At 45.5% G+C, this 27,727-nt stretch overlaps 1 protein-coding gene across 4 annotated transcripts; it reads right to left on the bottom strand.

Annotated features, from left to right (window-relative positions):
- Positions 1 to 1,240: 1,240 nt before the first annotated feature.
- On the bottom strand, positions 1,241 to 25,451 carry GOLM2 (golgi membrane protein 2). 4 transcript variants are annotated; one of them, XM_054214952.1, is made up of 10 exons: positions 24,858 to 25,451; positions 18,318 to 18,372; positions 17,182 to 17,284; positions 15,985 to 16,075; positions 14,919 to 15,063; positions 13,973 to 14,053; positions 13,526 to 13,624; positions 11,955 to 12,128; positions 7,176 to 7,343; positions 1,241 to 2,962 (listed from the first exon to the last, which is right to left on the bottom strand). In XM_054214952.1, exons 1-10 carry the CDS (start codon positions 25,182 to 25,184, stop codon positions 2,889 to 2,891), a joined length of 1,317 nt encoding a protein of 438 aa, XP_054070927.1. In that variant the 5' UTR covers positions 25,185 to 25,451; the 3' UTR covers positions 1,241 to 2,888. The 4 variants fall into 4 exon arrangements, with proteins under 4 accessions (XP_054070927.1, XP_054070929.1, XP_054070930.1 ...); XM_054214954.1 differs by lacking the exon at positions 7,176 to 7,343 and having other exon boundaries at positions 1,241 to 3,002; positions 24,858 to 25,450; XM_054214955.1 differs by lacking the exon at positions 7,176 to 7,343 and having other exon boundaries at positions 1,241 to 2,999; positions 24,858 to 25,450.
- Positions 25,452 to 27,727: the final 2,276 nt, after the last annotated feature.

Below are 27,727 nucleotides of genomic sequence, written 5' to 3'. Positions count from 1 at the left end.
CTCAAACCCCCGCCAGGTGACGGCAAAGTGGCCACTTCCAGAGCGATTCACGGCCCAGGGGAGGTGGCCACTATCGCAGTTAAAGGGTGGTGCCAGCATGAATGTTGTGTTAATGTTTCTTGTCGTTAGACCTAAAGAATCTTAACACGGGACCCTTCTAAACATGAAGTAAGAGACAGCCTGTGGCGTACAAGAAAGCAAGAAGAGTTAGACGTAATAAGAAACTGATTATGCATAAAATAGTTATAGCAAGACTATCATAAAATTCACCTACTGCCCAACATCAGTTATCCGATGATTTTGTCTAGAAATGGCGGGTAACACCATTCTGTATCATACACAAACCGGAATGAACGGAAGCGCATTGAGGAATCCTTCCCGTCACTGACCCTCTCCACGGAGAACACTGAAACGGTCCCTGAGCACTAACGGGACGTTCTGCTTTTGCTAGAGAAGGGGGTTTTTTTGGTGTGTTGTTTTCCAAAGCACCACACTGGTAGATTCAAAGAAATAACATGAAATGGTTTAATATTACAGAAGACAAGAAGCTAAAATCAAATTTATGTATCTCCCCGTCACGTTACTGGGAAGCAGGGAAAGGCCAGGCTGAGGCAGGGTACGGTCCCAGGACCTACGGAAAACTGAGCTGGGGTGAAGATGGGCACCGGCGCCTTGGTGGGTTCCCCACCCCGAGGCAGGTTCCCTCCTTTCCTAACAGAAGTCACGGCCTCGTGCGCGAGAGCGGGGACGCGGGCGTTTAGCAAAGGGCAGCGCGTTTGTCACACGCTTCGCCTCGCGCCCCTTCTCGGTGACGCGCGTGCGTGGCCAAACGTCTCCGGCTCCGAGGGGTGGGAAGCAGCGGGGCCAGCAGGTGCCGCGCAGGGAGGACTGGGCAAAGCACCGGAGGTTTCTCCGGCAGCGCCGGGCTGCGGGGAGACTCGCAGCACCGCCGGGGTGTCCCTCCCTGCCCCCCACGCAGCCGGTGCCTGCGCTGCTGTGCTGGTTCCCCCGAGCGCGCGGGTCTGGGCGCTGGAGGAGACTTTTGGGCGCAGGCGCTGGTGACAGCACCGAGCTGTAGGACACGGAGCAGGGTCCTCGTCTCTGTCACTGCCCAGGGCTGGCCTTCATCAAACAGCTGTGGCCGTCGCTCCTACGGCAAAATACCTCCGCTCCTGGGAAGCCCCTCGTTAATCAATTTTAAAAAGTCAAAAGAAAAAAAAAAACAATGAGAAGCTTCACATACTTTAAACAACTTAATTTATTAGAACCCATAAACGTTGCTTTCATTAGAAGAATCAAGTTAACACCTAATTCAGGGTGAAATTACATTTTAAGACAAACAAAAAATTGTGGTTCTTAAATACAGTATTTACTGAAGACTGCTAGCCTTAGAATCCTGGTACAAGTTTATACTTATGCCGTGGTATTAGTACGGCATCTAATTCTCGGCAGGTTCAGCATTTTATTTTCAACTGAAAGGAGATCCCACCACGCAAAGGGCTATTCCCCCACCTGCCTCCCGGAGCACAGAATGCAGAGCTCAAGCCTTCAACAAAAGAACACTTGAGATACGTTGCCAGCATCTGAAATTTTTATTTCTTTTATATTTAAGACTGATTGGTAGAAGATCCCTGTAGCCAACCCCCCCCGATTTGTATGACCGTTGAAATTACTGAAGAGGTTTCCCAGGACTGGCATCAGGCAAACCTTAACCGTTACGTCAAGTGGGAACCTGCGCGCAGAGATAAAGTACAATCACCCACGTCATAGGCCCTATAATTTCTTTTCACAGTAGCCCTTTTGGAGAAGCAGGCTGGGTTAATAACCTTAATTTCCACTACTGCAGATCAACAGAATCATTTCCATAAAATTCAGAAAGTGCTTAAACATAGAATACAAAAAGTATCTAACTTACAAACCTTCCATATAGAAAATCAAAACATGGAACGTGGCAGATGGTTAGAGATCTCTATCAAAGAATTAAACCGTAAATTAACTTGAGCGTCTGCAAGACGGGATGGATGGTCTCGGGACAGTAAGGGGTGCCCCCACCGCGTCCCCCGAGGGGCAGCGCCGACCCTCGCGCCACGGTCCCCTCAGAGCTGATGGAGGTTGGTCTGTTCCGCATTAACACACTCGCTCTCTTTAGCACATACACAGAGATTTCCTACAAGCTGCGCTGAACTATTTATATTACCTTTTAAAATAAGCTATTAGTTACACAACTTCAGGACGTATCGAATTATTAAAATTCTAATTCCACCGATTTCCAGCTCTAGCGACGAGATTTGGTCACGGCATAGGAGAGTTAAAACGGTACTTGCTTCCGAAGACTCTCGCAGCCTTCCCTCGCCTACGTTAAGGGAGGAGCACTTTTTTAAACATTCAGTTCTCATTCCCCACTGAAAGCTCACCTGCAAGACACAAACCCACAGCGCTCGCGAGGTACGCGGGAGGATCGCTGCTCGCACAGGTGTCGCTGTAGAAAAGGAGTCCTTTGGCTGTACATTGTCTCCACAGTGTATTTGTTACATGAGATACAAACTGTACAAGTTCTCCAGTTTACAAAGTTTTCTAAATTGCAGAAACAATTCAGCCCGTATTTATATATCGGTTTTAAATGTAAAGATTATTACAGATAAGGTACAGTCTAAGTAGTTGGCTCAATGTAACAACAAAAATGTAGTTTTAATACAATTTGCAATAGTACAACTATGTACATATGTACAGAACTGGTTCCTTCTGGTACTTGGCTGACTTTGAGCTTACGCATCACTTTTAATTATCGGCTTCCTTTAAAGTAACAAGTAAAAATGGTTCAGGTTTGCAGCACTTCAAGTTCCTCAGTTGCGATCTCTCCCCATCCCCAGCTCCTGCCGACTCCAGCCTTACAGGACCCCGTCGCTGAAGCGTGGCTTGCCGTAATCAACCAGGTCGTTCTGTAGGTCTCTTTCTTCATCATCTGCAATTGAAACATTCAGATCAAATCTGATGTGATACTGCTGAAAAAAAAAAAAAAAAAAAAATGTATATTTCAACATGTTTTCTCAGCCCACGCAGACATCCCCACCGGATCGGCCGCGTCCGGGATGGGAACGGAGGCACCGGGAAAAGAGGGAGAACCCCCCTGGGCCTGCAATCGCAAGCCCAGCTGTCAGCGCTCGGGGAGTCGTCCCTCCTGAGGGACTGGGGCTTCGCACTATTCAATATCCGTGGCTTTATCGCAACCGTGTTCCAGAGGTTTATTGATTTAAAAGACTGCGGAACTAGTTAAACTTACTACTGTAATTGGAGAATGTTCCTTCAAAGGTTTCAAACTCTCCCACTACACCCCAACTACGGAGTCACCTACTCTGGCAAGGTACATTGCCGTTTCTTAACCCGTTCTAGAGCCGATACATTGTGAGGTTTTACGGGAAGGTGGGCACCTCCCGGGTGGAGCAGAGAAGTCGGCGTGAGCCCCTCCGCACGGAGGCGATACCACCCGCTGCTCCGAGCGGACAGACGGTACCTCCGCACCCAGCTGGCACCCCGCATTTTCAGTGAGGGGATTTTTACTAAGGCTGGAGTTGACTTTGCTGCCAGCATTTTCACATACTGCTATCTGGTGTCTCAGACTCAAGGGTAAAATTTGAAGAGAGACTTAGACAAGTAAAAGGCAGCTCTCAGCCTTTTCCAGCCTCTTGTCAACGGAAATCAACATTCTCTCAGCACCGCCGGAGAATCAACACAATATTTGTCACCGCTGCTCTGAAACAACTGGAGCAGCCCCGTCCAGCCAGGCTCCCACGCGACGAACAGCCCAGCCGTCGCCATGCTGCGGAACGCGCGGCGGGAGCGGAGCCGGGCAGGGACGATGCTCCGTAAGCGGCCGTCCAGGGGCCTCGGCCGTCCCGGCTGCGCTGGGCTCATCCTTACAACACATCCACAGCTCGGGCCGTGGCTGGAAGCGCGGAGATGTCTCATCTCGTCCTTCAGACCCAGAATGACTGTCTCTCCCCACCGCTCTACTCTGTCCTGCTGCTTGACTGCTGCTCCCTGGCGTTTGGTTTCTGAGCCTCATGAAAAATCATGGTATTAAAAAAAAGCCACCCCAAACTTGCGCATCCTCAGTATAACCATTTCCTGTAGCACACACAGAAGAAATCCATCAAGAAAACGCACATTTTTTTCAAGTGATGTTTTAAAATGCATTATAATATTGTGCATTCTACCTGCCATCATGCAGATCTCTCCTGTGTGGGCCCCCAGCCGCCTTCCCGCAATAAGTGAAAAACCCTAAAACTTCACTTTGTTTCAGTTAAAAAGCTTCTCCTGCATTTCAAAGCCACGTCGTTTTATGTTCAGGGAAGACGCTTGTTCACAGGAATGGAAAGCAAAGCTGAAGTTCACTAAGTCTGCGAGCAGATGCTAAGCGGTCTGAAGCTCTGCCCCACCGTTACAAGAGTTGTCCCCCCCGGAGCGAGGGGGTGCCCGATGGCACCCTGCTCCCAGCAGCGGGAGGCTGACGGCCATCTGCATGACACGCGCCTTTGGTCTAAGAAACTACTAATGCAGCACGTGGCTATCGCTTGCGCTCTGTGATCCTCCAGCCATCACAAACCAGGTTTGCTGCAGCAGAAGCCAACAAGTTTCACGTATCACCTTGCCTTCCGAGCAGGTGGCCTGCGAGAAGGAAGGCCAGGCTGGATCCTGCCGCTCGCCTCAGCCCATCTCCCACCGTTGTGTATTTGCCTCTGATAATTCCAATCTGAGGCCCACACATTTCTAGTGGCAACAGAAAAACATGTTTAATTAAACTGCTTTGTTTGCACATGCCACATGCTTTGTTCTAGCCTGACACAAAACCATGTGATGTTTTTCTAATAGTTTTTAGACAGAAATTCATTTTTTTCCCTGCCTAAACAATTACAACCACCCTCCCTCCAAACCCCCACAGTCCTACCCTCTCCTACCCTGCAAACAAATTCGTCTAAAGACTAAAGCAGACGCTTTTTCTCAAATGCTGCCTCTGGCAGTACCCCTTGCCATGCGCTCGCACTTGTATTGCGAGTCATGTCAACGGGTTATTAGCAGACAACGAAGGGCTTCGAAAATTAAGTTTGAGGTAGTAACACAATGCTGCTCCGGCTATTCTTCTTTACAAGGCTTCCAGAAGTCCCTCTTCAATATTTAGTACCAGGTATTAAATCCATTACGCCTACACAGATATACGGAGGGGTTGGTCAGAAAAAACATTTTTGCCAAGTCCAACTGTGAAGCCACCCAAGCGGTGAAGGGACAAGGTACCACGTCTAAATGGGGAACAGTTTTATGCGGCCACTTTCAGTTACAGCTCCTGTTTTGCCCAACACCCCTCGCGTAGCTACATAAGCACCAACACTATGGTTTTTAATTTTCCCACCACTTACTCCCATATGGTGCCTGCCCTTCCGTAAGCACACACAGGAATGCTCTTCATGTTACTGGTAACACTTTACAGCATACGCGATACTAACTCTTGCTACCTAAAGCCATTAGTGTCCCCGTAAAGGCCACCACAGCAACGTATTTGTGCCGGTAAGCCAAGCGGCACGGAGCCCGGAGCTACAGCGAGGGCTGCCAGCAGTGGGAACACCGTCGTGTCCCGCACGGCCTGGGCAGCCCCGTCCACCCCCTCCACCTCCCGGGGGTCTGTGGGGAGAGAGGAGCCCAGAGGCCGGCGAGGCAATCGGCAGAAGTCAGCACAGAGTCAGTAACAGTTACGTGGCCTCGGTTAAAACCTCAAGAACTGTATTCTGAAGTCCACCCAGTTAAGGAACTGCAGGGGTGAGGAGCTGGGCATCACCCACCACTTAACGATGAGGAACTGAACCTGAAAAACCATGAAAAACACGACCCACAAACTGCTTGGATTTGCAGAGCAGAGCCTGGACACAGACACCTACGGGACATCCCGGCTCTCCTTTGCATTACACCTCCGTCATCAGCAGCGGCTCCCCCGCGCAGCACGGAGAGCAGCAGCTGTGCGCACTCTTGTACCGGCCCTTGGAAGTTGGCTTGTACAAGTAATTACAACCCACTAACAACCCATCCAGAAGAACAGGCATTAGCGATCCGGGGTGACTGAAATCCGCCGCTAGTTTGAGCGCGTGTAACAAAACAGGCCACATCTTCAGGAGCAGCAACGGCGTTTTCATTTTTATCAGTAAATTAATTGCCCGGGGTTCCGATCCATACTTTTCTTTTGCTTGTTCATGAGTTTCAAACTACCAGCCCAGCCAAAAAATGCTCACATTGCACAGTTAGATGCATGCCCACAGAAATCAGCTGATTTTTTATCAGCTTTTCCCATTAATTATGCTTGGATACCAGTTAGAGACAGGTCTGAAAAACTACCAGCTAAAAATCAAAATCTGGGTGCCTGTAGAACTTAAATCATGGTATTTGGGGTTTGGTTTTTTTCCCCTTTTTATTTTGCACTTTCCTTAATTGGCAATACCGTATATGTTTACATAAACATTTTCACCCTAGAGACATGCAAGCCTTCCACAAAATATTCCCAAACAAGTAGATGGAGGATGGGAGAACACAGGGCAGACAGAGGGCAGGTACGCGCTGGGAGGGTGACGCACGGAGCACATGCAGAACGAGGAGGGAACATGCACACACGGGGATTAGGGCAGCGCCAGAGTCGTGAGCGTTGGAGTTTGGTTAGCAAGGAAAACCAGAAGCCTGTTGAATCTGTGTACAACGCACGAAAATCACGCTTAGAATTGCTGAGACCTCGCTGCGTACCACCACGGTTTTGTCAAGCTGGGACAAAAGCAGTAGTCAAAAACCGACGGTTCTGTATTTGAAAACTGCTTCCGTGATGGCAAAGACTGCATCCCAACTCGCCAGATACCAGGTTGGGGGGTTCAGACAAAACCATTTCCGAAATTTGAAGTGTCTCGATTTTCCTAGCAGAAACCGTACACACGACTGAAAGGAGGTATCAACACCCTCTCCCTGCGAACTGCTGTAACATTGCTTTCACAGGGAGGGAAAGCCGAATTTTAAAGATTGCCTAAAGCTTATTTAGTCTATATTGGAAATTTTTGATCAGCTAAAAATAGCAAGGCTTTACACAAATTCAACAAGAAAACTCAGCGTGGATTTTATTACAATGGGATGGAGATAAGGCCCAAGCTCACCTTGGACGTCTTCTTCTCCACCATCACCATCCTCTTCCTCATTGTAAGCCAGCTCGGCCTGTTTGTCTGCCTCATACTCACCCACGTTACCATCATCCCCATTATAATCTGCCAGTTTAGAACCCTGCTGCGGATCAACAGGGGACTCATTCTCATCAAAGAATCGGCCTGTGAAGTAGGCAAAGGATTAAGTCAGAAGCAGAGAGGAAAGAAACAGGAAGATTCTAACCGAAAGCAGGCGCAGGTCGGACAGTGGGGGTTCTGGGGCAGGCTCAGCGGGAGGAGGAAGGGGCGAGGGGGGAACACCTCCGTGCCGAAGGGATGCACGCGGCCGCTCAGCACTTGGGTCCTGTGAAATCGGATCGTTGTAAGCTTCACTCTTTGGAGAAAAGAGCTAGAGTAAGCACCCAAACAAAAAGCTCCAACTTTGGTTACCTACAAACACTAATTAAAGTTTTTTAAAATGCTGAAGAGCATACAGAGGAAGTTTTTCTATCTAGACTTTTTTCTGAGGACTGGCATTTTTCTACGCACGACAGAGCAATATATTGCTGACTTCATAGACGGTAATGTCTGCAGAGCGCGTACCATTCTGTCAAGGGTAAAAATCCAGCAAAGATCTGCCTTGCATCTCTGAACTGATTTTTTTAACTACCTAATTAATTTGGCTTTGCACTCTGGTTTCCTATTAAGCTTTAACAGTTTTCAAAATGTTCTGAACTCAGAATTTCTGTCTCCCAGCAAAGAATTAAAAATAGTTCCAGATACTGATACTGAAACAATGCACAAAAAAAAAGGAGAATTAGCTGGAACTCGGAAATGACCAGACAGTCAACCAAGCACACAGTGAAAGATTAATGGTGTGATGTCAAGTTGGGAGCTGGTGTTTAATGGGATACAGGGAGACGTGTTCAAGTCCAACACAGCACAGTCTGCTCGCCCATCGCTTAAAGAACACCACACTGAGTCTGCAGAGGATACAGATCTGGAGGGATTATGTATAAACGGAAAAAATAGGATTAAAGTGCGATACAATCCTTACAGACTGGAAACGGACTCAGAAAAAAACTCTGCCAAGGCAGATGGTAAGGGATTCGCAGTGGAAGCCATTAAACAGAGAAATAAAACTGAAGAATGTGATTTCAACATTAGGATTAAAAAGGAGGTTGGGCTGACAGAGGACAGATGTAAAAATGAAATTATTTCTTAAAACAATGAAAACTCGTCACATGTGGCGGTATATAAAAGTGAGGACAGAAACAATAACATAGTGCCCATCTGGGTGGGGAAGAAAAGCAGAAGAATCACATCTCGTGCAGCTCAAATGTACAGAAACAGAAGTTTCAGTTAATTTCATAAAATAAGCAAGAAGAAACTATGATCTGTTTAGAAATCAGAAGTCTAATATATTATTCATTCTCTATTCATCTCTAGTTGAGTAATCCCTGCTATTACTGTTTGTATTTCTGCACACTGCATTATATATAAAAAGCAGACAGAACGGTACGATTCGCACATGTTAAATATAAAACAAGCTAGGGAAAGACAATTGAATGCACCTAACTTACAAAAAAACCAGCCTGTATATATGCCAGAAATAGCGTGACAAACAAGTACTGAATAAATTTAAACTGACAGAAGGAAAGGTTACAGTATTAGAAAAGAGACGCTAGGAAGCACGGCGAGCCCTACCTGCCTGTCAGCCGAGCTCACGCGCAGCCCGGCGCACGGGCCGGCCCTGGCGAGGATCCCAGCACAGCTTCGGGACACAGCTACTCCTTCACTACGGTGCTTCGCTCCGCTTTAAGCGTTCGGTCTTTTAGCTCAAGCTACTTCGAACCGCGGGAGGAAAGGCTGAGCGCACACACCGCACCAGCAGTCGGTTTGGGCCCGGGGGTCGGCAGCGGCTCCAGCACCAGGCGTACAAGGGATGCAGGCAGCAGATGACTTCCCGCACAACAGCGGGAGAACACCCATACTCTAGCAAAGGCACACATAATGGTCTGGCATAGCGAGACTTCAGGCTACACCGGAACAAGAGTCGCTGGTAGCTGGAGCCAGCAACACAGCCATCGCTTTCTGAAACAGCCAGACAGGATCTGGAATCCTGACACGTTGTGGATCTCTCAGATCACCCCAGCCACGACACGAGTCAGCGTGCGTAACGCCAGCATTACGCCAACTCGCTATTTCAGGCACAGGGGGGTATGTCGTCCTGAAGCACAAGGGGTTAGTGACAGCACGGGATGCCCCATACGGACATCGCCGATGCTAAAATCTGCAGGTAACATTTCCCGAGATGAATTCTGAATAGCCACACGGGGTATTACTCAGAGCTGGATCCTTAAACACGTTCCTCAGAGCGGCTGTCCACGCGCTGCTCACCAAGGACCCGCTTACAGCACAGCTGGACACGGCAGCGTGGGCTGGAGGTGGCTGCACCCGGCTCTGTTCCAGGAGAGAGCACGAACAGTGATGCTGCTGGAGTCGCTTTCAGGTTCTGCTGCTTCTGAAACATAACAGCTGTGATGTGCCCAGCTCTGTACCTCTACCAGCGCTTTCAAAATAAAGACGGAAAATATCTTCTGGGAAGAAGTTCCCCGATTCTGGAACCAGACAGATATGCCGGATGCCCTGACCAACGCTGGTTACTGGGCTCGTCCCATGGGCAGATGCACAGCGCGTTTTGAAGCGCTCGGTACCCAAACCCCAGCCAGGCACTTGCAGGGAGAGCTGTGCACCGCAGCTGGGCTCCCCTACACCAGAGGGATGAATTTATCACCAATGGACCTTTCAGAGCACCCACTGCCGATCCATCAGGAAACAAATCTTCTACAAACCTGGATTAGCTATTTCCATACGTGATACAGTCTCTCCCTCACTGCATCATTACAGTGTACAATGTAAGTTATTCCAGATACGAAGGTGCAAAGAGAAAAGGAAAAGACTAGTCAGCGACGATTGCTGACTCTCAGGTAGCCCTTCACAGCCTACAACGGAGACGTTTCATTCACTGCTTGTGTCTACAACGCTGGGCCCCCTCATCATTTCATCCATCACCAGGGAAGACAGACAATCCATGCAAAACCCCAACAAGTGAAACACGAAGCTCTGTCACTTCAGCTGTAGCTGCTCAGCCAGACAAGGGCAGGATCTTCAAGAAGCTCCTTTGATAAACTAAATCATCTTGCACATCTCAGGATACACCGAGTAGAAGAAAAGCTTGCAGAGGCCACATGCCAATTCTGATACACCTATCCCCACTTCATCAGAGAGATTCATGAGTGATATTAAAATAACTGAAGCCTTCCCTGAGGATCTGTTTCTAAAAAACAACAGTGAATCGATCTCTGCTCCCTACCTCTTCAACCCGGGTCTTTTTAGAGCTTTTTTTCCCCCTTATGCAAAAACCTTTTTTTTTTTTTCCTTCTCTCCTCTAAATTCCTTCCAGCTTCCCATCATCTTTCTTTGCCATTTGAAGCCAGAGGACGGCCTCGCAACCACTAGGTAAAACAGAGTTAGTTACTCCGTCTTATTACCTTATTTGACATTCCTGTTAACACATCCCAGAAGAAAAACCTCACTTCAAACATTTATTAGTGACTGATACCCACTGTTGACCACATCGGTTTTGACTGAACTGCTCACTTGCTATTTGCCACTTACTCTGGGCATGTCATTCTCCATTCTTAACTGCAGACTACTTTTACATTTACAAACATTTGTCTTGCCAAAGCCACATCTCAGACGGTGTTTATCATCCAGCACTCAAAATGCCAATCGGTGCCAGGCAAAGGCTGCATCTTTGTAAACCTCACAGAGGCTTTTCAAATAAAACTGTAGTGATACCCATGCTCTGAATATTCTTTTCTTAAAGTTGTGCACCCACCAAATAGCAAGTTATTCCTGACAGGTCTCTATTAATTTGCCTACGACAAAGTCACATTCCTGTTTTTACTGCCCATTCCCCACCCAAATACCAAAAAATTGGAATTAGTTCTCTAAAAATAACAGGGTTAAGGTATACGTAAGGTATGCCTAGGAGATACCTATGGTATCTCCACTGATACCATAACAAACTTGTTTGCACATAACGATCCTATAGGAAGACGCTAAATGAAATGCTGTAGGGATGACACTCTCCCACCGTTACGGAATCAGCCATGAGGTAGAGGCACTTCCAACCCCCCAGTTCGCAGACTGATGTGTGTGGATTTGGAGTTCTTTCCTGCTGTCTGCCCACTGAGCCTCAGCAGTATTACCCACAGACGACACAAATCCATGGTTTGCTGCCATCTGAAGGCTTCTTCCTCCAGCAGACATGGCAGAGAAGGGTTCTGGAAAACTTCCTCATGCAGAAGAAAAAACTTCTGGCCAAAACACATATACCACCACAAAGACCCCCTACGTACAGGCTGAATTCTTACAGTATTGTCCAAACCGTCGTATCTAAGTCAAGTAATACAGTGTGAATATAAGTCACTCAGTGTCATGCTTGTATCAGAAGTCTTCACTTAATCTATTTAAACGCTTTTGGAAATTACTACACATTTTAAATTCCTATAAGCAAATGACTTTTTAAAATGGCTGAATATATATATGAAAGGTGCGACATTAAGGCATATCTTTTACACAGTAACATAGAACATTTCTTTTCAGGCTCCCTCTGCAGAAGGCCACCTGCTGAAATGGTTCCTATTTTCCAAAGAGGCACTACTACAGATAGAAAATAAAGTGATTATCTTAATATACCGAAGTACACGCTACTGGCCAACTTACTTTGCTTCATCTTCTGCAAGTCACTAACTCTGCTCTTTGGAATTTTTATATGGTCCGTTTCAATTTTGTGTTCGTTTTGATTTTCCATATTTTCTTCAAAATTTAAGTGCTGGAGAGAATTTGGAGGTATCTGCTTTGCAATGTCGGCATTTCCATCATTGTCACTGTGCAAACCTAGAGAATGAGGAAGCGCGTTTGGTTTTTCCATAGTTCCAGAAGAAGGCTACCACAAAAGTTAATTCATCACATTTTAATACGTAATTAATCCTAACTTGTTACCTTCTCAGCTGCATTTGTATATGTACTTAAGTGCTTGATGAAGCCTAAAACAATAATGCGTTTATGTATTTTTTTTTCCTCCTGCTGATTCTGCTTTTCAAATCTATTAAGCAGCATTGTTTCAAGAGCTGTGATCTGAGGAGAAGGTTGCAGTAGGTCACAGAAGTTATGCTAAAAATAATAAGCAGAATCACAGGACTACATAATTGAGGAATAGAGAAAACCCTGGTCCCCTTGAAATTCACATCAACTTCTGCTGATAAACTCTAAATTTGATGAAGCAAGCATTTCACTCACTATTTTTCATGTTTTCTCATTAATAAGAGTCAAAATGAAGGACTACCTCAGAAGAACAAAACAACCCAAACTATTTAAAAGACTTGACATTTGGAAATGCGTATACAGACTTTGAACTCACTAATTTTGGTATTCTAATCTGCTTACAGAACCACTGCAAAAGGAAAGAAATTAAGAAATACTTCTGTTGCCTTTTTTCAGAAGAACCAATAATGGACATAACAAAAAGCTTCAAGCTGTTTGGTCACGTCACAAATATATCAAGTACATTATATTTGATGATTTTTAGCCGGTCAGTATCTGAATATGACATTCACAGTGCAGCTATAACCTAACATTCTCTTTCACATTAAAGCAAAGTGACTTGATCTGCCAGGATTAAAATTAAGTGTATTTTCTATGGATTTCCGTCCTTTCTAATTGCAATTCTTCTAAACCCTTTCACTGCAGTACTGTTACTTCTCACATGTCCTAAACCTCCCTCACATCACCCTCCAGTGAGCTGGTCACAGAAACAGGAGGACACTGAGCAAGTGATAGTACCGACGTTTAATCTCTAACTGGCTACCGACAGACCAACAGCCAGCTCTTGATGGTATGTTGCAGCCCCACCTAATTAGTATCCCTAAGTAAGAGTATTAATTTCAATTACTCTCCTCTGCCAGTGGAGAAATCTTGAAGCACTTACCTTTGAAACGTCTAACTCTCAAATTTGGCTGAAGTTGGTCAAAAGGCTCAGAAATTACTGGAGGAAGGACGGGACATGGACACAAAAAGAGCTCGCACAACCAGCAACCCCAGTGCCTCAGGAGGCCGGACTAAGAATACACTCAATTTTGGATCCTGCAGAAATTGATCCTTGTTTTTCTTTTGTGCCCACATCAAACCCGAACAAGGGCTGGCCACGTACCTCTATCATTCCTGATATGGCAGCAGATACTGAATGGTAAGTTTCCTACAAAATGTTGACTTGTCACATGCTAATAAGAATTTACCTGGTGCCAGATTTGGGGCGTGGGGCTGTTCAGTTGGAAGATTTATAACAGGCTGATGAACTTCGCTTTTAGGAGCTGAAATAAGTGGCTTCTTTAAAGCTAAAATAAAATACACGGATAAAAGCATTAACATGAAACGAACAGACAGTATATACCAGGTCTTCCTCTAACAATCCTGTAAACTTTTTCTTGTTGTTTTCTTGTGTTCAAACCATAGATGAAAATATAAAATACAAGATTTCTGGGATAAATGATAATATGAGAAGCATTCAGTTTGGAAAATAAACCTCTAAAGCACAGTAAAAATTATCAGATTTTCACCCCACTTGAATTTTATTATCATAGAGAGATTTTAAAACTTTGCATTCACTATGAAACACATGGTATTCAAACAGAATATATACACCAAGAACCCAAATGTGGAAGTATTAAAATATTTCTCCTAACCGGTGGGAGTATCTTCAGCTTTAGCAGGATCATTATCTTCTATTTCAGGCATGCCTGCATCTCCTCCTGGTTTGATTTTCTCTGTAAAACACGAATAGGACACTCTGCCTTATTAACCTTGAAGTTTGAACAGTGACTTTCCCTCTTGTGGAAGGCTCTAAGACCAGAAGAAAAGTCCTTTATCCACAGAACACGTCCCATATTGGTAACGCAACTACAGCACTCCTATGTTGTTCTGTCAAAGCCACTGAAGACTGCTTTGGAGCAGCGCTCCCAAGGTCCGTGCAATCTTCAGAAAAGGAGGGGAAACAGACACGCTGCCCTTGGTAGCCGCGTAAGCGGAGCCTGCTGCAAGGGCCGGCCGGAACAGACACTGAACTCGTACAAGAAGGTGCTGGTTCAGCAGCTCAAGAAGTAGCAACGAAGGGAACCCATGTGCTTTTCGGAGAGGCCTACAAGGAGGAAACAACTGCAGTAGTTACTCGCTGAGAGCCTCCTGTACAGCTCCTGATAGCCGAAGGTCCCTGCTGTTCCTGCCAACTTCCCCAAGTGGAGACTTCTCCTCACCGCCAGCCACCTCCTCTGCGCGGATCCCAGCTCTCCAACAGCACACCCTTCCCCAGCTCATCCCAATGCTCCTTAGCGGGAGCGGAGAGGCAGCCCCAGTTCACAACTGCCCACATGAGGAAGGAGATGCCAAATGAACCAACATGAACCCAAAACCGTGCAAGAAACTACGTTCGTAACAGGACCCAGAGAATTGACGTGCCAGTCTCTGGATACCTATAAACTCTAACTTACTACAATCACATGCAGTTAATCAAGTTATCTGAGCCAAATAATTCATTGCTCTACTTCACAGAAAGGCACAATTCTATGTTGATGGCAAAGGATACAACACAAGTGGCCCACTATCCATCAGGAATGACAAAAAAAAAGGAAATACCTTTCCCATTTACAACATGGTCTGAAGGCTGCTCATTCTTTACTGTGTTTTTATCTTCTGCCTCTGGAGCAGTCTTAGATATTGCCTGGTCATCATTATTGGGACTTACTTCGGTGTCTTTACTGGACTGAATTTTTTGTGTGGCCTGTTAGAACAAATTCATAAGGAACCAATATTAAGCACATCCCTGAAAATTACAAAACAAACCCCCTCAAATTAAAATTTGCTTACTTTGCGTAAGCAAAATCGCATTTATGAATTAGATGATCACCAAAGCAAACAACAGCAGAAGTCCTCTATATACAAACCTGAATCCTGAGGGTAGGAGATGAGAATATGGACACAAAACTGAACAGAAAATGTAAAATACAGCATGGCTGCATGACATTTATATTGGCATATCTAACTCTTAAGTGTAACGCAAATAGGTTAAGGTATCATTGGCCTTAAACCTCAGGTCACAGACTTTGAAACAATTCCAGATTTTAAGAAAGATCTGATTGAAATCTACTTCAAGTTTGCCTTTTGAAATGTTTGTAAACAGACGAAGTAAGGAAATGAAATTTTAAGAAGTGCGGGTTATTTCATCTGTTTGTAGGAAAGAGGCCCATATTCTACTGGCAGCTTGCGCCACATAATTACACCCTTGATACCATTCCAATGCCATTGTTATTTGCATCACATTAGCACCTCGAGGCCTCAATAGAGATCAGGTTCCCCTTTGCAATAACCTATATAAGGTTGTAAGAACACAGATCGTCCGCTGGAGAGCTATAAAGTAATATCCATTTTACAGAGAAGAAACTGAAATCCCTCGCAGTGATGTCATGCAGGAAGGCTGTAGCAGAGCAAAGAATTCAGCCTGTTCTTCAAGGCTCAGCTCGCTGATGGAGCAAAACAGCCAGCTGTTCTTATACTAATACTCACTTAGGGCTGCTCAGGACGGTATTTAACAAAAAGTTAGGGAAGAAATGTCCAGGGCCTCCATACATCTCAAATGCTGAGTCAAACAAACAGCAGACTTCACGCTCTTCTAATTCAACAAAGAAACTTAGCTGTGCGTTACCTTTTGTTCCCGCATAATTTGGTCCATTAATTTCTTCATGTTTTCTTCATGTTGCAGTCTCATTTCCTTGATCTGTTGCCCACACTGCAGACTTGATTAGAAACACGTTGTTAGTTACATTTAATTTGTTGTATCCGCTCTCCCATAAATAAAATAAGGGTAAAAAAAAATAAAAAATGAAGTGGCACAAAAAGCCAAACCTGAGATATAACTAGAATAGTCTGTCCAAAAAGCCTTGTCCTGGAATGTGTATGGAGTGGAAATGGACTGAATACAGAAAGAAAGCAGAACTGGAAAAAATAGGGACAGAGCAGAAAAACAGTAACATAAACAGAATGGCCTTGAACATATTTCCTGCAAAACCTGGAAAGCAACCGAAAAATCAAGCTTCACAGTTAACCTGTCACAGTTAACAGTTAACCTAACAGCATATATTAATTCCACTAGGGAAGCAATATATCTCCCACGGCTGTCAACGCAGAAGATGCACAACTACTACTATCAGTTACTGCTACCAACTCAAATAACAAGATGCGAATGACACCGCTCAGTGTCCCAACTTCTCTGACAAGTCACAGCGAGATCAACCCAATTCCACAAAATTCCAGCCTCCTACAAACCCGAAAGTACTCAACATAGCACACAGAGCAAAGGAGATTGTTTTGTATGTGAAAGTTTGAAACATTTTCTCAAAGTGTTAACCTCCCTCATAGCTTCAGAAGTAGTTGTTCTCTCTGTTTCTCCATCATAAACTGAAAAGGCTGAGGTCAACTTAAAATTTCAGTATAGACAATGCTTTCAACCTCAGTTGATAAAAATAAAATTACATTTATAGAAAGACAGCAATTAACAAGCCTGGCGGCTTACAGAACTGTGTTGATTAAACTCTTCCAAGTATTTGTTAACCAAGATCTCCACATTATAAAAAGTGCATTGGCTTAAAATTGTCCCATGCTGAACAATTCCAGTAAGTCAGATTTTTCTTAGATCATATTTCTGTTTTGGGAGAGGAGCAGAACATCACAAAAAAACAGAATTTTAAAATCAAACAACTAGCTAAGCCAGAGTTGCATCACCAAGCGAGCACACTCCCGTTTGAGGATTAGCAGGAACAGGATTTGTTTGCACTTTTTAATAAATCCAGACTTCCATCACACACACAGAAGCCTACAGTTACTAACACTGCTGAAGACATACCTATCATATTCCAATCTCCGTGTAAGGTAAGTATTGTTCTTCTTGTACTCGTGAAGCTGATCTTCCTGGCGAATGAATTCCTGACGTAGTTCTGCTAGTTGCTCTAGACCAAAAAGCAAAAATCAACATGAATATAGAAATACAAGAAAAAATGCCCCACGGCAGATACAACTTGCAATATTGCTACGTAAGTTAAAAATTTGCTCAAGTTTTACATTATTTCTTCTAGATATACTTTAAAGATTCTTAAACTAACTTGAAAAAGATGCCAATTTACTCACGTATGCCAGATGTCACTACGAATTTTAGAACAATTCTTCTGATACTGTGCCAACCCCCCTAAATTTGTCTTTACCTTTTCATTCAGAAGACTTACACAGTGCTATTTCACCTATCTGTTGGAAACCTCCTCAATTTCATGAAAGATTCTGTTATTCTGAGTAACATAAAAGTACTACTAGGTGACTGTAGGCTCAATGGTCAAATATTCTTGTTCTGTAATAAATGTACAAAAGAAGGTACCTTCACACTATCCATAAAACCAATACATATTCCTATAAAACCAATACATATTCCTATCTTCACAAGTAATTTTTCTAGAAGTTGTTCTCCCTGCTCCTCAGGCTACAAATTACTGTTAAGCTTCTACTATTTTAAATTGCAGCTAGACAGATATAGGCAGAAATGCCAAATATGTTGTCTGCAGGCATGTTCAAATTTCGGCATTAGCTGTTCCAGGTCACTCTGAAACCCACAGAGTAAGATTGCAATCGTGTCTGTATATATCAGCCTTAAAAGCTGTTTTCTGGACCTCTTCTAACCCAGCCTAAGTATCACAACATTGCTGATCCAAACTATACGAAATTGTGCATTTGGTCATGCAAACGTTTCTAGTATCTTGGAAGTAAGCAGTGCCAGAATACGTGTTCTTTCTGCAGTCAGCAGAGCAAAGCCGACGAGAGCCAACCCTACTCTTAACCAGACTAGGTAATAAACAAATATAATGAAATTTCACGTTATGCCACGTTCCAGCATCACTTGATCTTTCATTTAAAATGTATTCCACAGTACTTAGGCAGGTAAAAACCACACAACTCACAGTCTGCCAGATCACCTTTTGGCCATAAATTCCTTACCCTTTAAACGATGTATGTCTGCCATTTGATAGGATATATTGTTCTGCAGCTTAATCTGAAAGGAAGAAATGGCTGCGTAAATACAGACAATCAGCAGGTGAGAGAGGGGTCAGACTGTGAAGACACAGGTGCGTTTGTTTTCATTGTAAAGACAAAGTATGTAAAGGATTATCAGAATGACGCATACAAAGTTCCTGTAAATAGAGGAAATGTGTATTTAGTTACCTGTGTGATATCACCAATCTAAACACTATCTTTAGGTTTTGCTAACAAGGACTTAAATTAATTTCCAGAACATATTTCTATCAAAAAAAGTAGATTCTGTCAGGACTAAAATAAACGCTCTGCATTCTGATACTGCAGGAGACAGGGAATTTCCAATGCTGAAGCATAAGTGCATTAAAATAATCACACAGCATCATCAGCTAAAACAATTTTTACCTAACGTATATTTAAAGTAATTTTTTAATGTGATATTACCTAATATTCATAATACACATTTTATTTTTAAGAGAGAATCTGACACCAGTAGGCTTCCACAACAGCTTTTAATTTGGTATTTTTAGTAAGGAAAAAAATAGCAGTTACAATCAAAAAGAAATGCATGTACACAAAGTCATTAAGGAAAGAGGCTTTGTCTTGTTCTTACGTAAAGACATACACCAAGACAAAAACCAGCAGAAATGAAGAGAAAGAGGCACATGTAGAGGATACTGAGAAAGGGTGAAAAAATCCACAACTGTCACCAGGCAACGCTGATGCTGTAGTTATTTTTCTTGTAAGTTCATGATCGATGTAAACTCTAGAAAGGGTGCTGGGAGGGTTGCCATTCCTGGCTTACAAGGTCAGCATTGCCTGTGGGAATCCCAGGCTGAAGTACCAGCACAGCGACGCTGCCGTGGGGCACACGGGCTGCTTCAATTCCCACACGCATTCTGAACCTCCCTGTCTGAGTCACTTACCTACATTTCCTGTCAAAACAAACAAAAAAGACATGTGCCCTTATTTTAAGACTTCCTCCACCCACCTCTACCTTCCCTTTTATCAAATTGTTAATTTCTTTAGAAATGTTTCATATCATGTTTGTTTTTAAGAGGCACTCAGCCTCTGGACTGTCTGACTCAATGTGTCCCGTATGGGTTGAGACAGGCATTTCTAACTTTAGCAAGTACGGCCATGCAAGAACTGCTGAAATCGTGATTTTCTGCAGAACAGCGTGTACACGGGGGCACGCATCCAACAGCTCCGCTCACATAACAGGCGCTCCTTCGGAAGGAGAGTGCTCATGGAGAGCGTGGTCTGTGCCAGACTGCAGCATCCTGGCTCACCCCGAGCAGCGACGCACACGGGCAGCGCTGGCAGCAAACCCTGGCCCCGGCCGGGGACACTGGCCAAGAGGGCTTCTGGAGCCTGGAGAGGCCCACCCAGCCACTTCACAAGGCTCTCCCCCCCAAAAAAGAAGCCAGAGTGGCAGATGATGCAATCTTTTGGTAACCTGAGAACGCTGACCATACTGCTCTAGAATAGGATACAAAGGGAAAACACCCAACAGGGACTCTTCAGGAGCGTGGTTGAGCCACGCGTTTGTGAAGCCCTTGTACACGTGCTCTGCCCACCGAGACACTCTGGTTACAGGGTGCACAACGAACAATACTCAGTCAAAGGAAAGCCCCGGTTGGGCTTCCCCTGCTTTATTTCAAAAGCGCAAGCAACCCCTGCACAGAAGCGCAACAGGAAAGTCACCACTGAGACTGTCTACTCCACCAGGCACCCAGCCCGCCAGCTCTGCGTCCAACAGACACCGGGACAGGGGAAGAGACAAATAGAGTGATTTGTTGAGTGTTAATGAAAAAGTATCTCTCCCTATTTTACAAAGCCACTGGCAATAATCACCAAATTTTCCCCATCCTCCACTGTAACGCAGTTCTTTCTCAGAACCCAGTAAGTCTACAACCAAAGGAGATCCTGGGAAGTAGCGGCTTGTTTTCAAACCTTCAGCTATCAGAATTCAGACTGAAGCCTTCCTACTGGCTTGCTTCTGCTCATCCTAGAACACATTTGACTTGCAACAGGCTGGGGGAGGGCTGCCTGTCAACAGGAGTTTGAGTTGAAGATAGCATCAGTTTTATAACACAATCTTTCATTTTGGCAATTTTGAGTTTCAGAGAAAAGTGACAGAATTTACATCCAAAACAGCTCAGCTGACAGCAAATGTCCCTTATCTGAAGGATAGAAAGGGAAGAAGCTTTTTTATGATTCATGGTATCTGTTCCACCTACACATGCAAAAAAACACACTCCACAAACCATGGCACAAGTCCAGTTCTTTCTGAGCTGTGTCCTCCTTGAGTCTAGACTTATTTGTACTGTTCATATTTCTCAGCGGCTTTTCAGATCCTTTCCAAAGCAGTTGGGATGTATAAAACAAATCATCTGTAACCCAATGAGCTGTGCACAGGAAAAAAACATCAAAAGTCCTGTGCATGCTGGAGCTATGTACATGCAAGGCAACCTTGCAGCGCTGGCTGAATTGTTAAAGGTCTTATATTGAAAGGCACTGAAGGAAAAAAGTTACAAAGGCTGGAGCTTAGCTGGCTCTGTGGCAGGGCAGCACACAGGTGGTATTGCTTTCCATTGAAATAAGTGGTAAACTGTAAACATCCACCCGTATTTCCCTGTGACTCATTTATCACACAAGAACACCCTCTGAACTGCCTGTGGAATCAGCTCAAACGAGGGTCCGTACTCCTCTGTGCCGCTTCCCCAGCCCGGGCACTCCCAGCACATTGCCAGGGCATGTGCTGGAAGAGCACAGGGAAGTCTTTCCAAGTCTGTTTGGACAGGGGTCTATATGCCACGATTCCATGATCTTTATACTGCTGTCGACTGCCTTTTTCAGAATAGGCAGTGCTATCATCAAGCAGTGAGCACAGCATCGGAGATGACAATGTGATCATCAGGAACATACAGCAAGATCAGAAGATGCTCTCAACATCACTGCTGTAAAGTCACAGCTTAGCTTTGCAAACTGAGAGCTGTCAAGGAGTTTTGGCAATGAAGAACATAACTGGCTGCTCCCAGGGATGGTTACTAAACAGTGTCATCCTGTGAAGCACCATTTCTAGGCACCAGCTAAGGGGCAAGGCAGTATTACATACCTGGCACTGACAGCAATGGCTCTGGAATGAGAAAGGCATGCTCCGAGAGCTGCAACAGCAAACACAGAGCTACCAGCCCCTACACGCTGGATGGTTGCCACTTGGAAGCTCTCCACCACAAATGCCTGCCATTCAATCATTTTATTGTGTTTATTGCAAAGGGATGTGTAAAGTTATAGAAAAAAAAAAAAGTATCCTCACAGCATGCTGCAAACCAGCATGAAATGCTCAGGAAACTAAAGCTAAGTCTGCACACATGACCCCCCCCCAAATGCTGGGGCAACCGCCACCCCTGTCAACCTCCCAGAAGGAGCCCCAGGAGAACTCCTCTGGTTTGTTCCAAGGCCCAGCAGACCATCATGAGCTCATCAAGATGAGCAGAGGCTGAGAGGAGAAGAGAATAATTCCCAAGAACTCACCGGGGCGGGGGGGGGGTTTGTTGTTTTCCTTTTTTTTTTTTTTTTTTTTTTTTTAAATGCAAGACACCAGGTCACACGACTCCACTTGCTCCTCAGAGCACAGAATATTGTGGTGCAGTGTGGCTGGCTCGTACGCACGCAGGGGAGGGAGGGCAGAGACAAGGGTCTGGGCTCCACTACAGATATCGCTGAGCCAGGAGGAAGTTGCCTGTGGAAATTCAAGTCACCTCAACACTGGGGGAACGCACACTTGATTTACATAACCACAAGGCAAAGACTCTCTTATGAAGACAAAGGAGCATAAAGCAGAACTGACACCATGATAACCACCAGAGTAGCATCTTTCAAATAAGTTTTCTATGACACAAGTCTAGATCTGTTGTGATCACTCGATACCCTGGGAATTACCTGTGTTGGTGTTTTATTATAGCTCCTACATTTCACAAATGGAGTAAGATCATAGGTAAAAAACAGTTTGTTGAGAGGAAAAAAAATTCAGTCAAGCCTTTTTTGAGCAGACACTTTATGCCTACTACTTTTTTTTTAACAGACCTTTATTCTTTAAAACAGAGCTTTATTCTCTACTCTCTAAAGTATAGTCGCTTAAAGGGTTTGTTTTTTTTTTTTTTTTTTAAGAAAAAAAATAGGATTGTTGCCACTGAGAACATGACAGTAGCTCACACGGGAGGAAAAAGAGAAAGGGACAGTGAGTGGTTATTGATAAAGCATACTGCTATTCTTGCCTGTTAAGGCACACTGAACATTTTCAGCACAAGTTGAGAAGGGAGGATATTCCAAAAGCTACTAGCTTGCATGACCTTAAATGGCAGCTTCTGGAACAAAGAACGAAGACACAGAGCATATACTGCAGTATGCATACAATTAACGATAAGATTAATTTGTGAGGTTTACTCATCACATTTCCCTTGCTCCCCCCCTGCTCTGCCCTGTGAGACGTCAGGCTGCCAGCGTGTCCAGAGCCCAGCCAGAGTACGCAGAGCAGCGAAGCCGTCAGCAGGCAGACCTCGGTTTCTATCCTGTGCCCCAAAGCGGGCTCTGGCTTCCAGTAACCCCTGCGAGACACCCTGACTTAGCACTTGCATTTTCTCTCCTGGTGTCCTACAGTAAAGACTCACAGATTTAAAAAAATATATACAAATTTCTTGTATTAAACGCAAGCCTTGCCATGCAACCCAGTAACTGATAGCTTACCTGAACAGTGGAGTTTTACACCTGGCAGTGAGTTGCAGGCATGCATGAAACAAGTTCATTGCCCTATGAACACAGGCTAAATAACAGGAACACAAAATCAACTTCACCTACCTAAAGAACAGCCATACTACAAATACCCACCTATATTACTCCACTTGAATATCCTTAACCACTTCTCCAGCAGTCTGCAGCTCGGAGGCTGTTTCAGTGTATTTATCTACCTTCAGCAGACTTCCTCCATTAATTTGTCCAGTCTGGCTGTGAAAGGGCGTTCACATGCGGTGCCATGACTGACCACCTCCTGTGTTTTCAAGCTACTACCGTCTTTGGATGCTTGCTATTATTGAGGAGGGCAAAGAACAAGTAAACCTATCTGCCCTCTTCAATTAAAAAAAAAACAAAACACAAAACAAGAAAAAAGCCAAACCAAAAATCCCAACAGTTTAGAAAACTACAACTTTTCTTTTACATCTTTGTTAAAGCCTAACTGGTTTGAGTTCAGCTTCTCTTACTCATCAGACTTTTGATATTCTGATATCAGAATAGAGTACTTATTTGTAAATCAAAGGAGATTTATAGTATAACGGTGTTAGTTGCATTTATTTCCAACGGAGAGCACCAGTACTCACCACTGCATATCTAATCAGGCTTTTTATCCCAATCTCAGAAAAAACTAAGAAATGAAAAAAATCAAGTTTGCTGAACACACAAATGGCTTAATTTTAATGATTCGGTAGGAAATAAAACATAACTTTAACACTAAGTCAATTTGAAGAAAGCTGTAATTCTGTAATGAGACATGCATGTATTCAGTTTTGCTGTGACAATTAAATGCATTTCCTTATTCTGCTCATCAAGTAAGTGATATGAAAGGGCCAGAAAAACAAACACAGCCAGTAATAAGCCTAACTGTGATATTTCCATAAATCCTACTGTGATAAAGTGTTCAATTAGCAGAATTACGAACTGCATGCAAATAGAGTACACGCTTCCATACATGACTAAGTAAAAGAACTTGTCTGCTTAACTCCTTTGTGAAGAGTTGCCTGTGATGATGATGAAAGTGGAACAGTGAAAGTTGATGCATTCACTCATTTTCCCTTCCACAACAAAAGAAATCCCCAGGCCACCTCCGCATGAAAGGGCAAGCTGAATTTTGGATTAGCATTGTAGCTAATGAAAATGACACGTTACGTCAGCAGCAAGAATTTAATTTTTTTTCAGGTATATACTGGCAGCATATGAACCAGCCCCTGACGTGCAGGGCATTTTGAGAGACAAGCTCAGGGGTGCTACACTGCAATGCTATACTTGGTTCGTTTCCCTTGAGGACAAGCAAACTGTGGTTTTAGGGCTGCCTATAGCTTTCTGACTGATCACAAAAGATCAAATAAGCTCAGCAGAGGAAAAAAGCTCAAAAAAAAAGTATAAAAATTTAAAGTAGACATCTGCAAAACAGCGAGCTCTCAGCGTTTTCCTTGTGAGCGCAGACACTGCCTTTGCTGGACGCTTGCAGCTCTTTTCTGGGGTGCGTGCGGAAACCCGGGCGCGCTGCAATGTCTCCACAGCGGCCAAAGCTCCAGGCACCGGTGCCTCCGGGGCTTATTTCACCCCCAGGCCGGGCTGCGGACGCTGCGGGGCCACCGGCCACCACCGGGCCAGAGCAATCGCTGTTCCCCGGGCAGAGGCACCCCGCAGGGCGCCGGGGGATCCCCCCGCCGAGCCCGGGCCCGGCCGCCCCCTCCGCTTTACCTTGCTGTCCTCGCACTTCTTCACCTGGCCGTCCCGGGCCTGCAGCTGGCTGCTCAGCTGGCTGTAGTCGGCCTCCTTCTGCTCCAGCTGCTTCTTGTGGGAGTCCACCTTGCCCATCAGGTCCGAGTTCCTCTTCTCCAGGCGCCCCCGGGCCACCTCGGTGCGCTTGGCCTGGCTCTGCAGCTCGGCCAGCTCCTCCTGCAGCAGGGCCTGGCGGGACGAGGCGTTCCAGCAGTTGAAGGCGAGGATGGCGATCACCACCAGCAGCGCCACGAAGACGAGGGAAGGCAGACGGCCGCCCCTCCGGTTGGCCCCGAAGCCCACCATGGGGGAGGCTTCACCCGCTCACCGCCTCCGCCCGCGCCTGAGAGGGGAGAAGCAGGGACGGGGAGGTGGCGGGGGGGGGAGGCCAGGAAGACTGCTCAGGGCGCCTGGTTGCCCCGGGGGGCCGGGCGCATCCCCGGCAGCGGCGGACCCTGAGGGAGAGCAATGGAGAGCGGGCTGCCCGGGCAGGAGCGGGGCGAGGGGAGGCCGGGCGGGGGCCGGGCTCTGGCCGCGCTGCCGTGGCCGCCCCGCGGGGAGGGACAGGCCGCGCCGCCCACCTCGCCGGCCGGCAGCGAGCCCGGCCGCCGCGCCCCGCCCCTTCCGCCGCCGCCTCTCGCGAGAGCGCAGCCCCCCGCCGCCCGCGCGGCGCCATTTTCTGCCGGGGGTGGGGAGAAGGGCGGCCCGGGCGGGTCGGGGACCGGGGAGGGCGGGTTTGCACCGCCGGTAGCACACACAGGCACACGCACCCGCCCCCCCGGCGGCACCGGGACATCAAGGGGACGGGCTGGTCCGAAATAACGGGTGGTTGGGGGGGAGAGGTGGAGTAGCACACTTGGTGCTTCTCCTGAAAGGTGTTTCCTGAGGAAACACAGCATACCTTCGAAATTGTGTGAGGAGAGCAGTGCTTTGTTTAATAAGAAGTACTCGGATAAAGCATTGATTCTTCATCAGGTTGCCTCACAAACCATTAATCTCTTGCCGCTGTGGCACATCGGCCTCCCAGGGGGAGAGCGGGATAGAACTGCTCTGAAACAGCTGGTGGCCGGGCTCGGGACATGGGGCGCATCGCAGCAGCAGGCCCCGGCCGTGCTCATGCACTTTGTATGTGGTTTTAATGCTCATCCATGATCCAATCACCATAGCTTCAAGTTGCAAAACGGTGCTGAGCGGATGTGGGAGAAACAGGGATCAGTTTTCCTCATAAAAGGAGGGAAAAGAACAACAATTAAGGAATAAACTGTGTTCCTTTCCTGATGTACAGCATACATTGTGCACAATCTGCCAGCTGTGATAATGGTGTCATATATATCCCTTTTCCACCTGATTGTATACCGTACTTGCATCCCAATATTTGCATTTTGGCACTTTCAATTGCCGCTATACTGGTAGCCAATTAATTTGCCAATCTGCTTTCTGCAGATGGCGGTGTAGATTCACATTATAAATCTAGTCTTGCAAATTTTACTTCATTGTGAAGCTAGACAGTTACAGGGTTTTGAGTCCGCTCTGTTAAGCTTGTTCTGTTTGGATACACGGTGCAAACCTGAACACCTTGAGAAAGGAAATGTTTGTCTAAATAATGTAAATACAATATAAACATAACAAATTTGAGCTCAGAACTATACCTGGATTTCACACACGTTGATTTCTTCCCAACCTGTAAAATTCTGCTCAGAAATCTCTCTTCACGTAGTGCTCAGAGATATTTCCCCCTCTCCTGTTGGAGGTGGTTCAGGTGGGGTTTGTGCGAGCTCCCGGCTCCGTAGCTGGCAGCAAACAATCTCCGTCCCAACCGGGACTGCATGAGCCAGGGTAAGAACTGGGCCCTGCGCATTTTTTGTGGTTGCCTTTGCATATCTGCAAGATGAGGCAATACCAGGCAGTTTTCTTTTTCCAATTAATTTGCCATTTAATTTCAGCCATGTTCAAAGCCCCATGATCCAGTCCTGGTCTATTCTTTTCCTGGTTGGAAAGGCTGTGTTCCTGCTCCCTCTTCCTGAGCTTCTGACTGTAATCTTAAATTGTGTGTTGGAATAACCTATCTCTTGGCATCTTCAGCTCAACCTCTGACCAGGATTTTGGCTAGTCCTTCAGAACAGTTTGTCTTGGCTTCTTTGGCTCTTGACCTTATCGCTGTGGGCCATTGTGTGGTGCACACTGCACAGTTGTCATCGTGAAACACAGTGCAAGCACAAAACGCTCTACTTATCTTGGACAAACTGAAGGACACAAAAAAGAAAATTGGTTCAGGATTGTATCAAAACCTTACATGCTCCAGATCTTTCTATTGAAGAGCTGCTCTGTAAGAGTAGCGATAAGGTATTCAGATCTAGCATCCTTGTAGAAATAAAAAAAAATCAAAATATGCAATAGTAATGTTTAACTTTGGAATGGGGAGCTATGCAAAACAAGGAGGTTTGTCAAAAGAAAAGTGTTTAAGGTGTTGTAATGCGGAGATGGCTTCAAGACGGAGTATTAGAAACTTGGCCCAGGGGCAGGTCACTTACCAAAACACTGTGGAAGATCTCAGGAATAACAGTGCAGTTTAACAGAGCTGGAGAGGCTATTGAACGTTAAAAGCCATCTTCCTCAGAAACAGAAGTTGTGTCTGAACAAAGAAAATAGAAAAGGCAATCATCTGTCAAGTTAAATGTAGAACTACTGTGTGGCAACCAGAACGACCTCAGAGAGAAGCTTGCTGAAGGCATACAAAAACATCCACCTTCAGTAAAATTGATACCTGACCACTCGCCATTTTACCAGCTTTGACAAAACTGTAAAAAGAAGCGATCAAGGAGAAACAAGGCTGTAGCTGAAAAGACACT

Source organism: Rissa tridactyla, chromosome 9 (assembly GCF_028500815.1).
Source record: "Rissa tridactyla isolate bRisTri1 chromosome 9, bRisTri1.patW.cur.20221130, whole genome shotgun sequence".
Taxonomy (NCBI): Eukaryota; Metazoa; Chordata; class Aves; order Charadriiformes; family Laridae; genus Rissa; species Rissa tridactyla.
Note: the sequence above shows the minus strand (reverse complement) of the source record. Positions and strands in the feature narration are given on the sequence as shown.

What these genes read in the sequence shown, in the direction of transcription:
- GOLM2 (XM_054214952.1), bottom strand. Translation starts at nt 25,184, where the DNA reads ATGGTGGGCTTCGGGGCCAACCGGAGGGGCGGCCGTCTGCCTTCCCTC. An exon ending in AAATTATGCGGGAACAAAAG is followed by an intron (nt 15,064 to 15,984) that starts GTAACGCACAGC and finishes TTGTTCTAACAG; the next exon opens with GCCACACAAAAAATTCAGTC. An exon ending in CTTGCAGAAGATGAAGCAAA is followed by an intron (nt 7,344 to 11,954) that starts GTAAGTTGGCCA and finishes CCTACTTCACAG; the next exon opens with GCCGATTCTTTGATGAGAAT.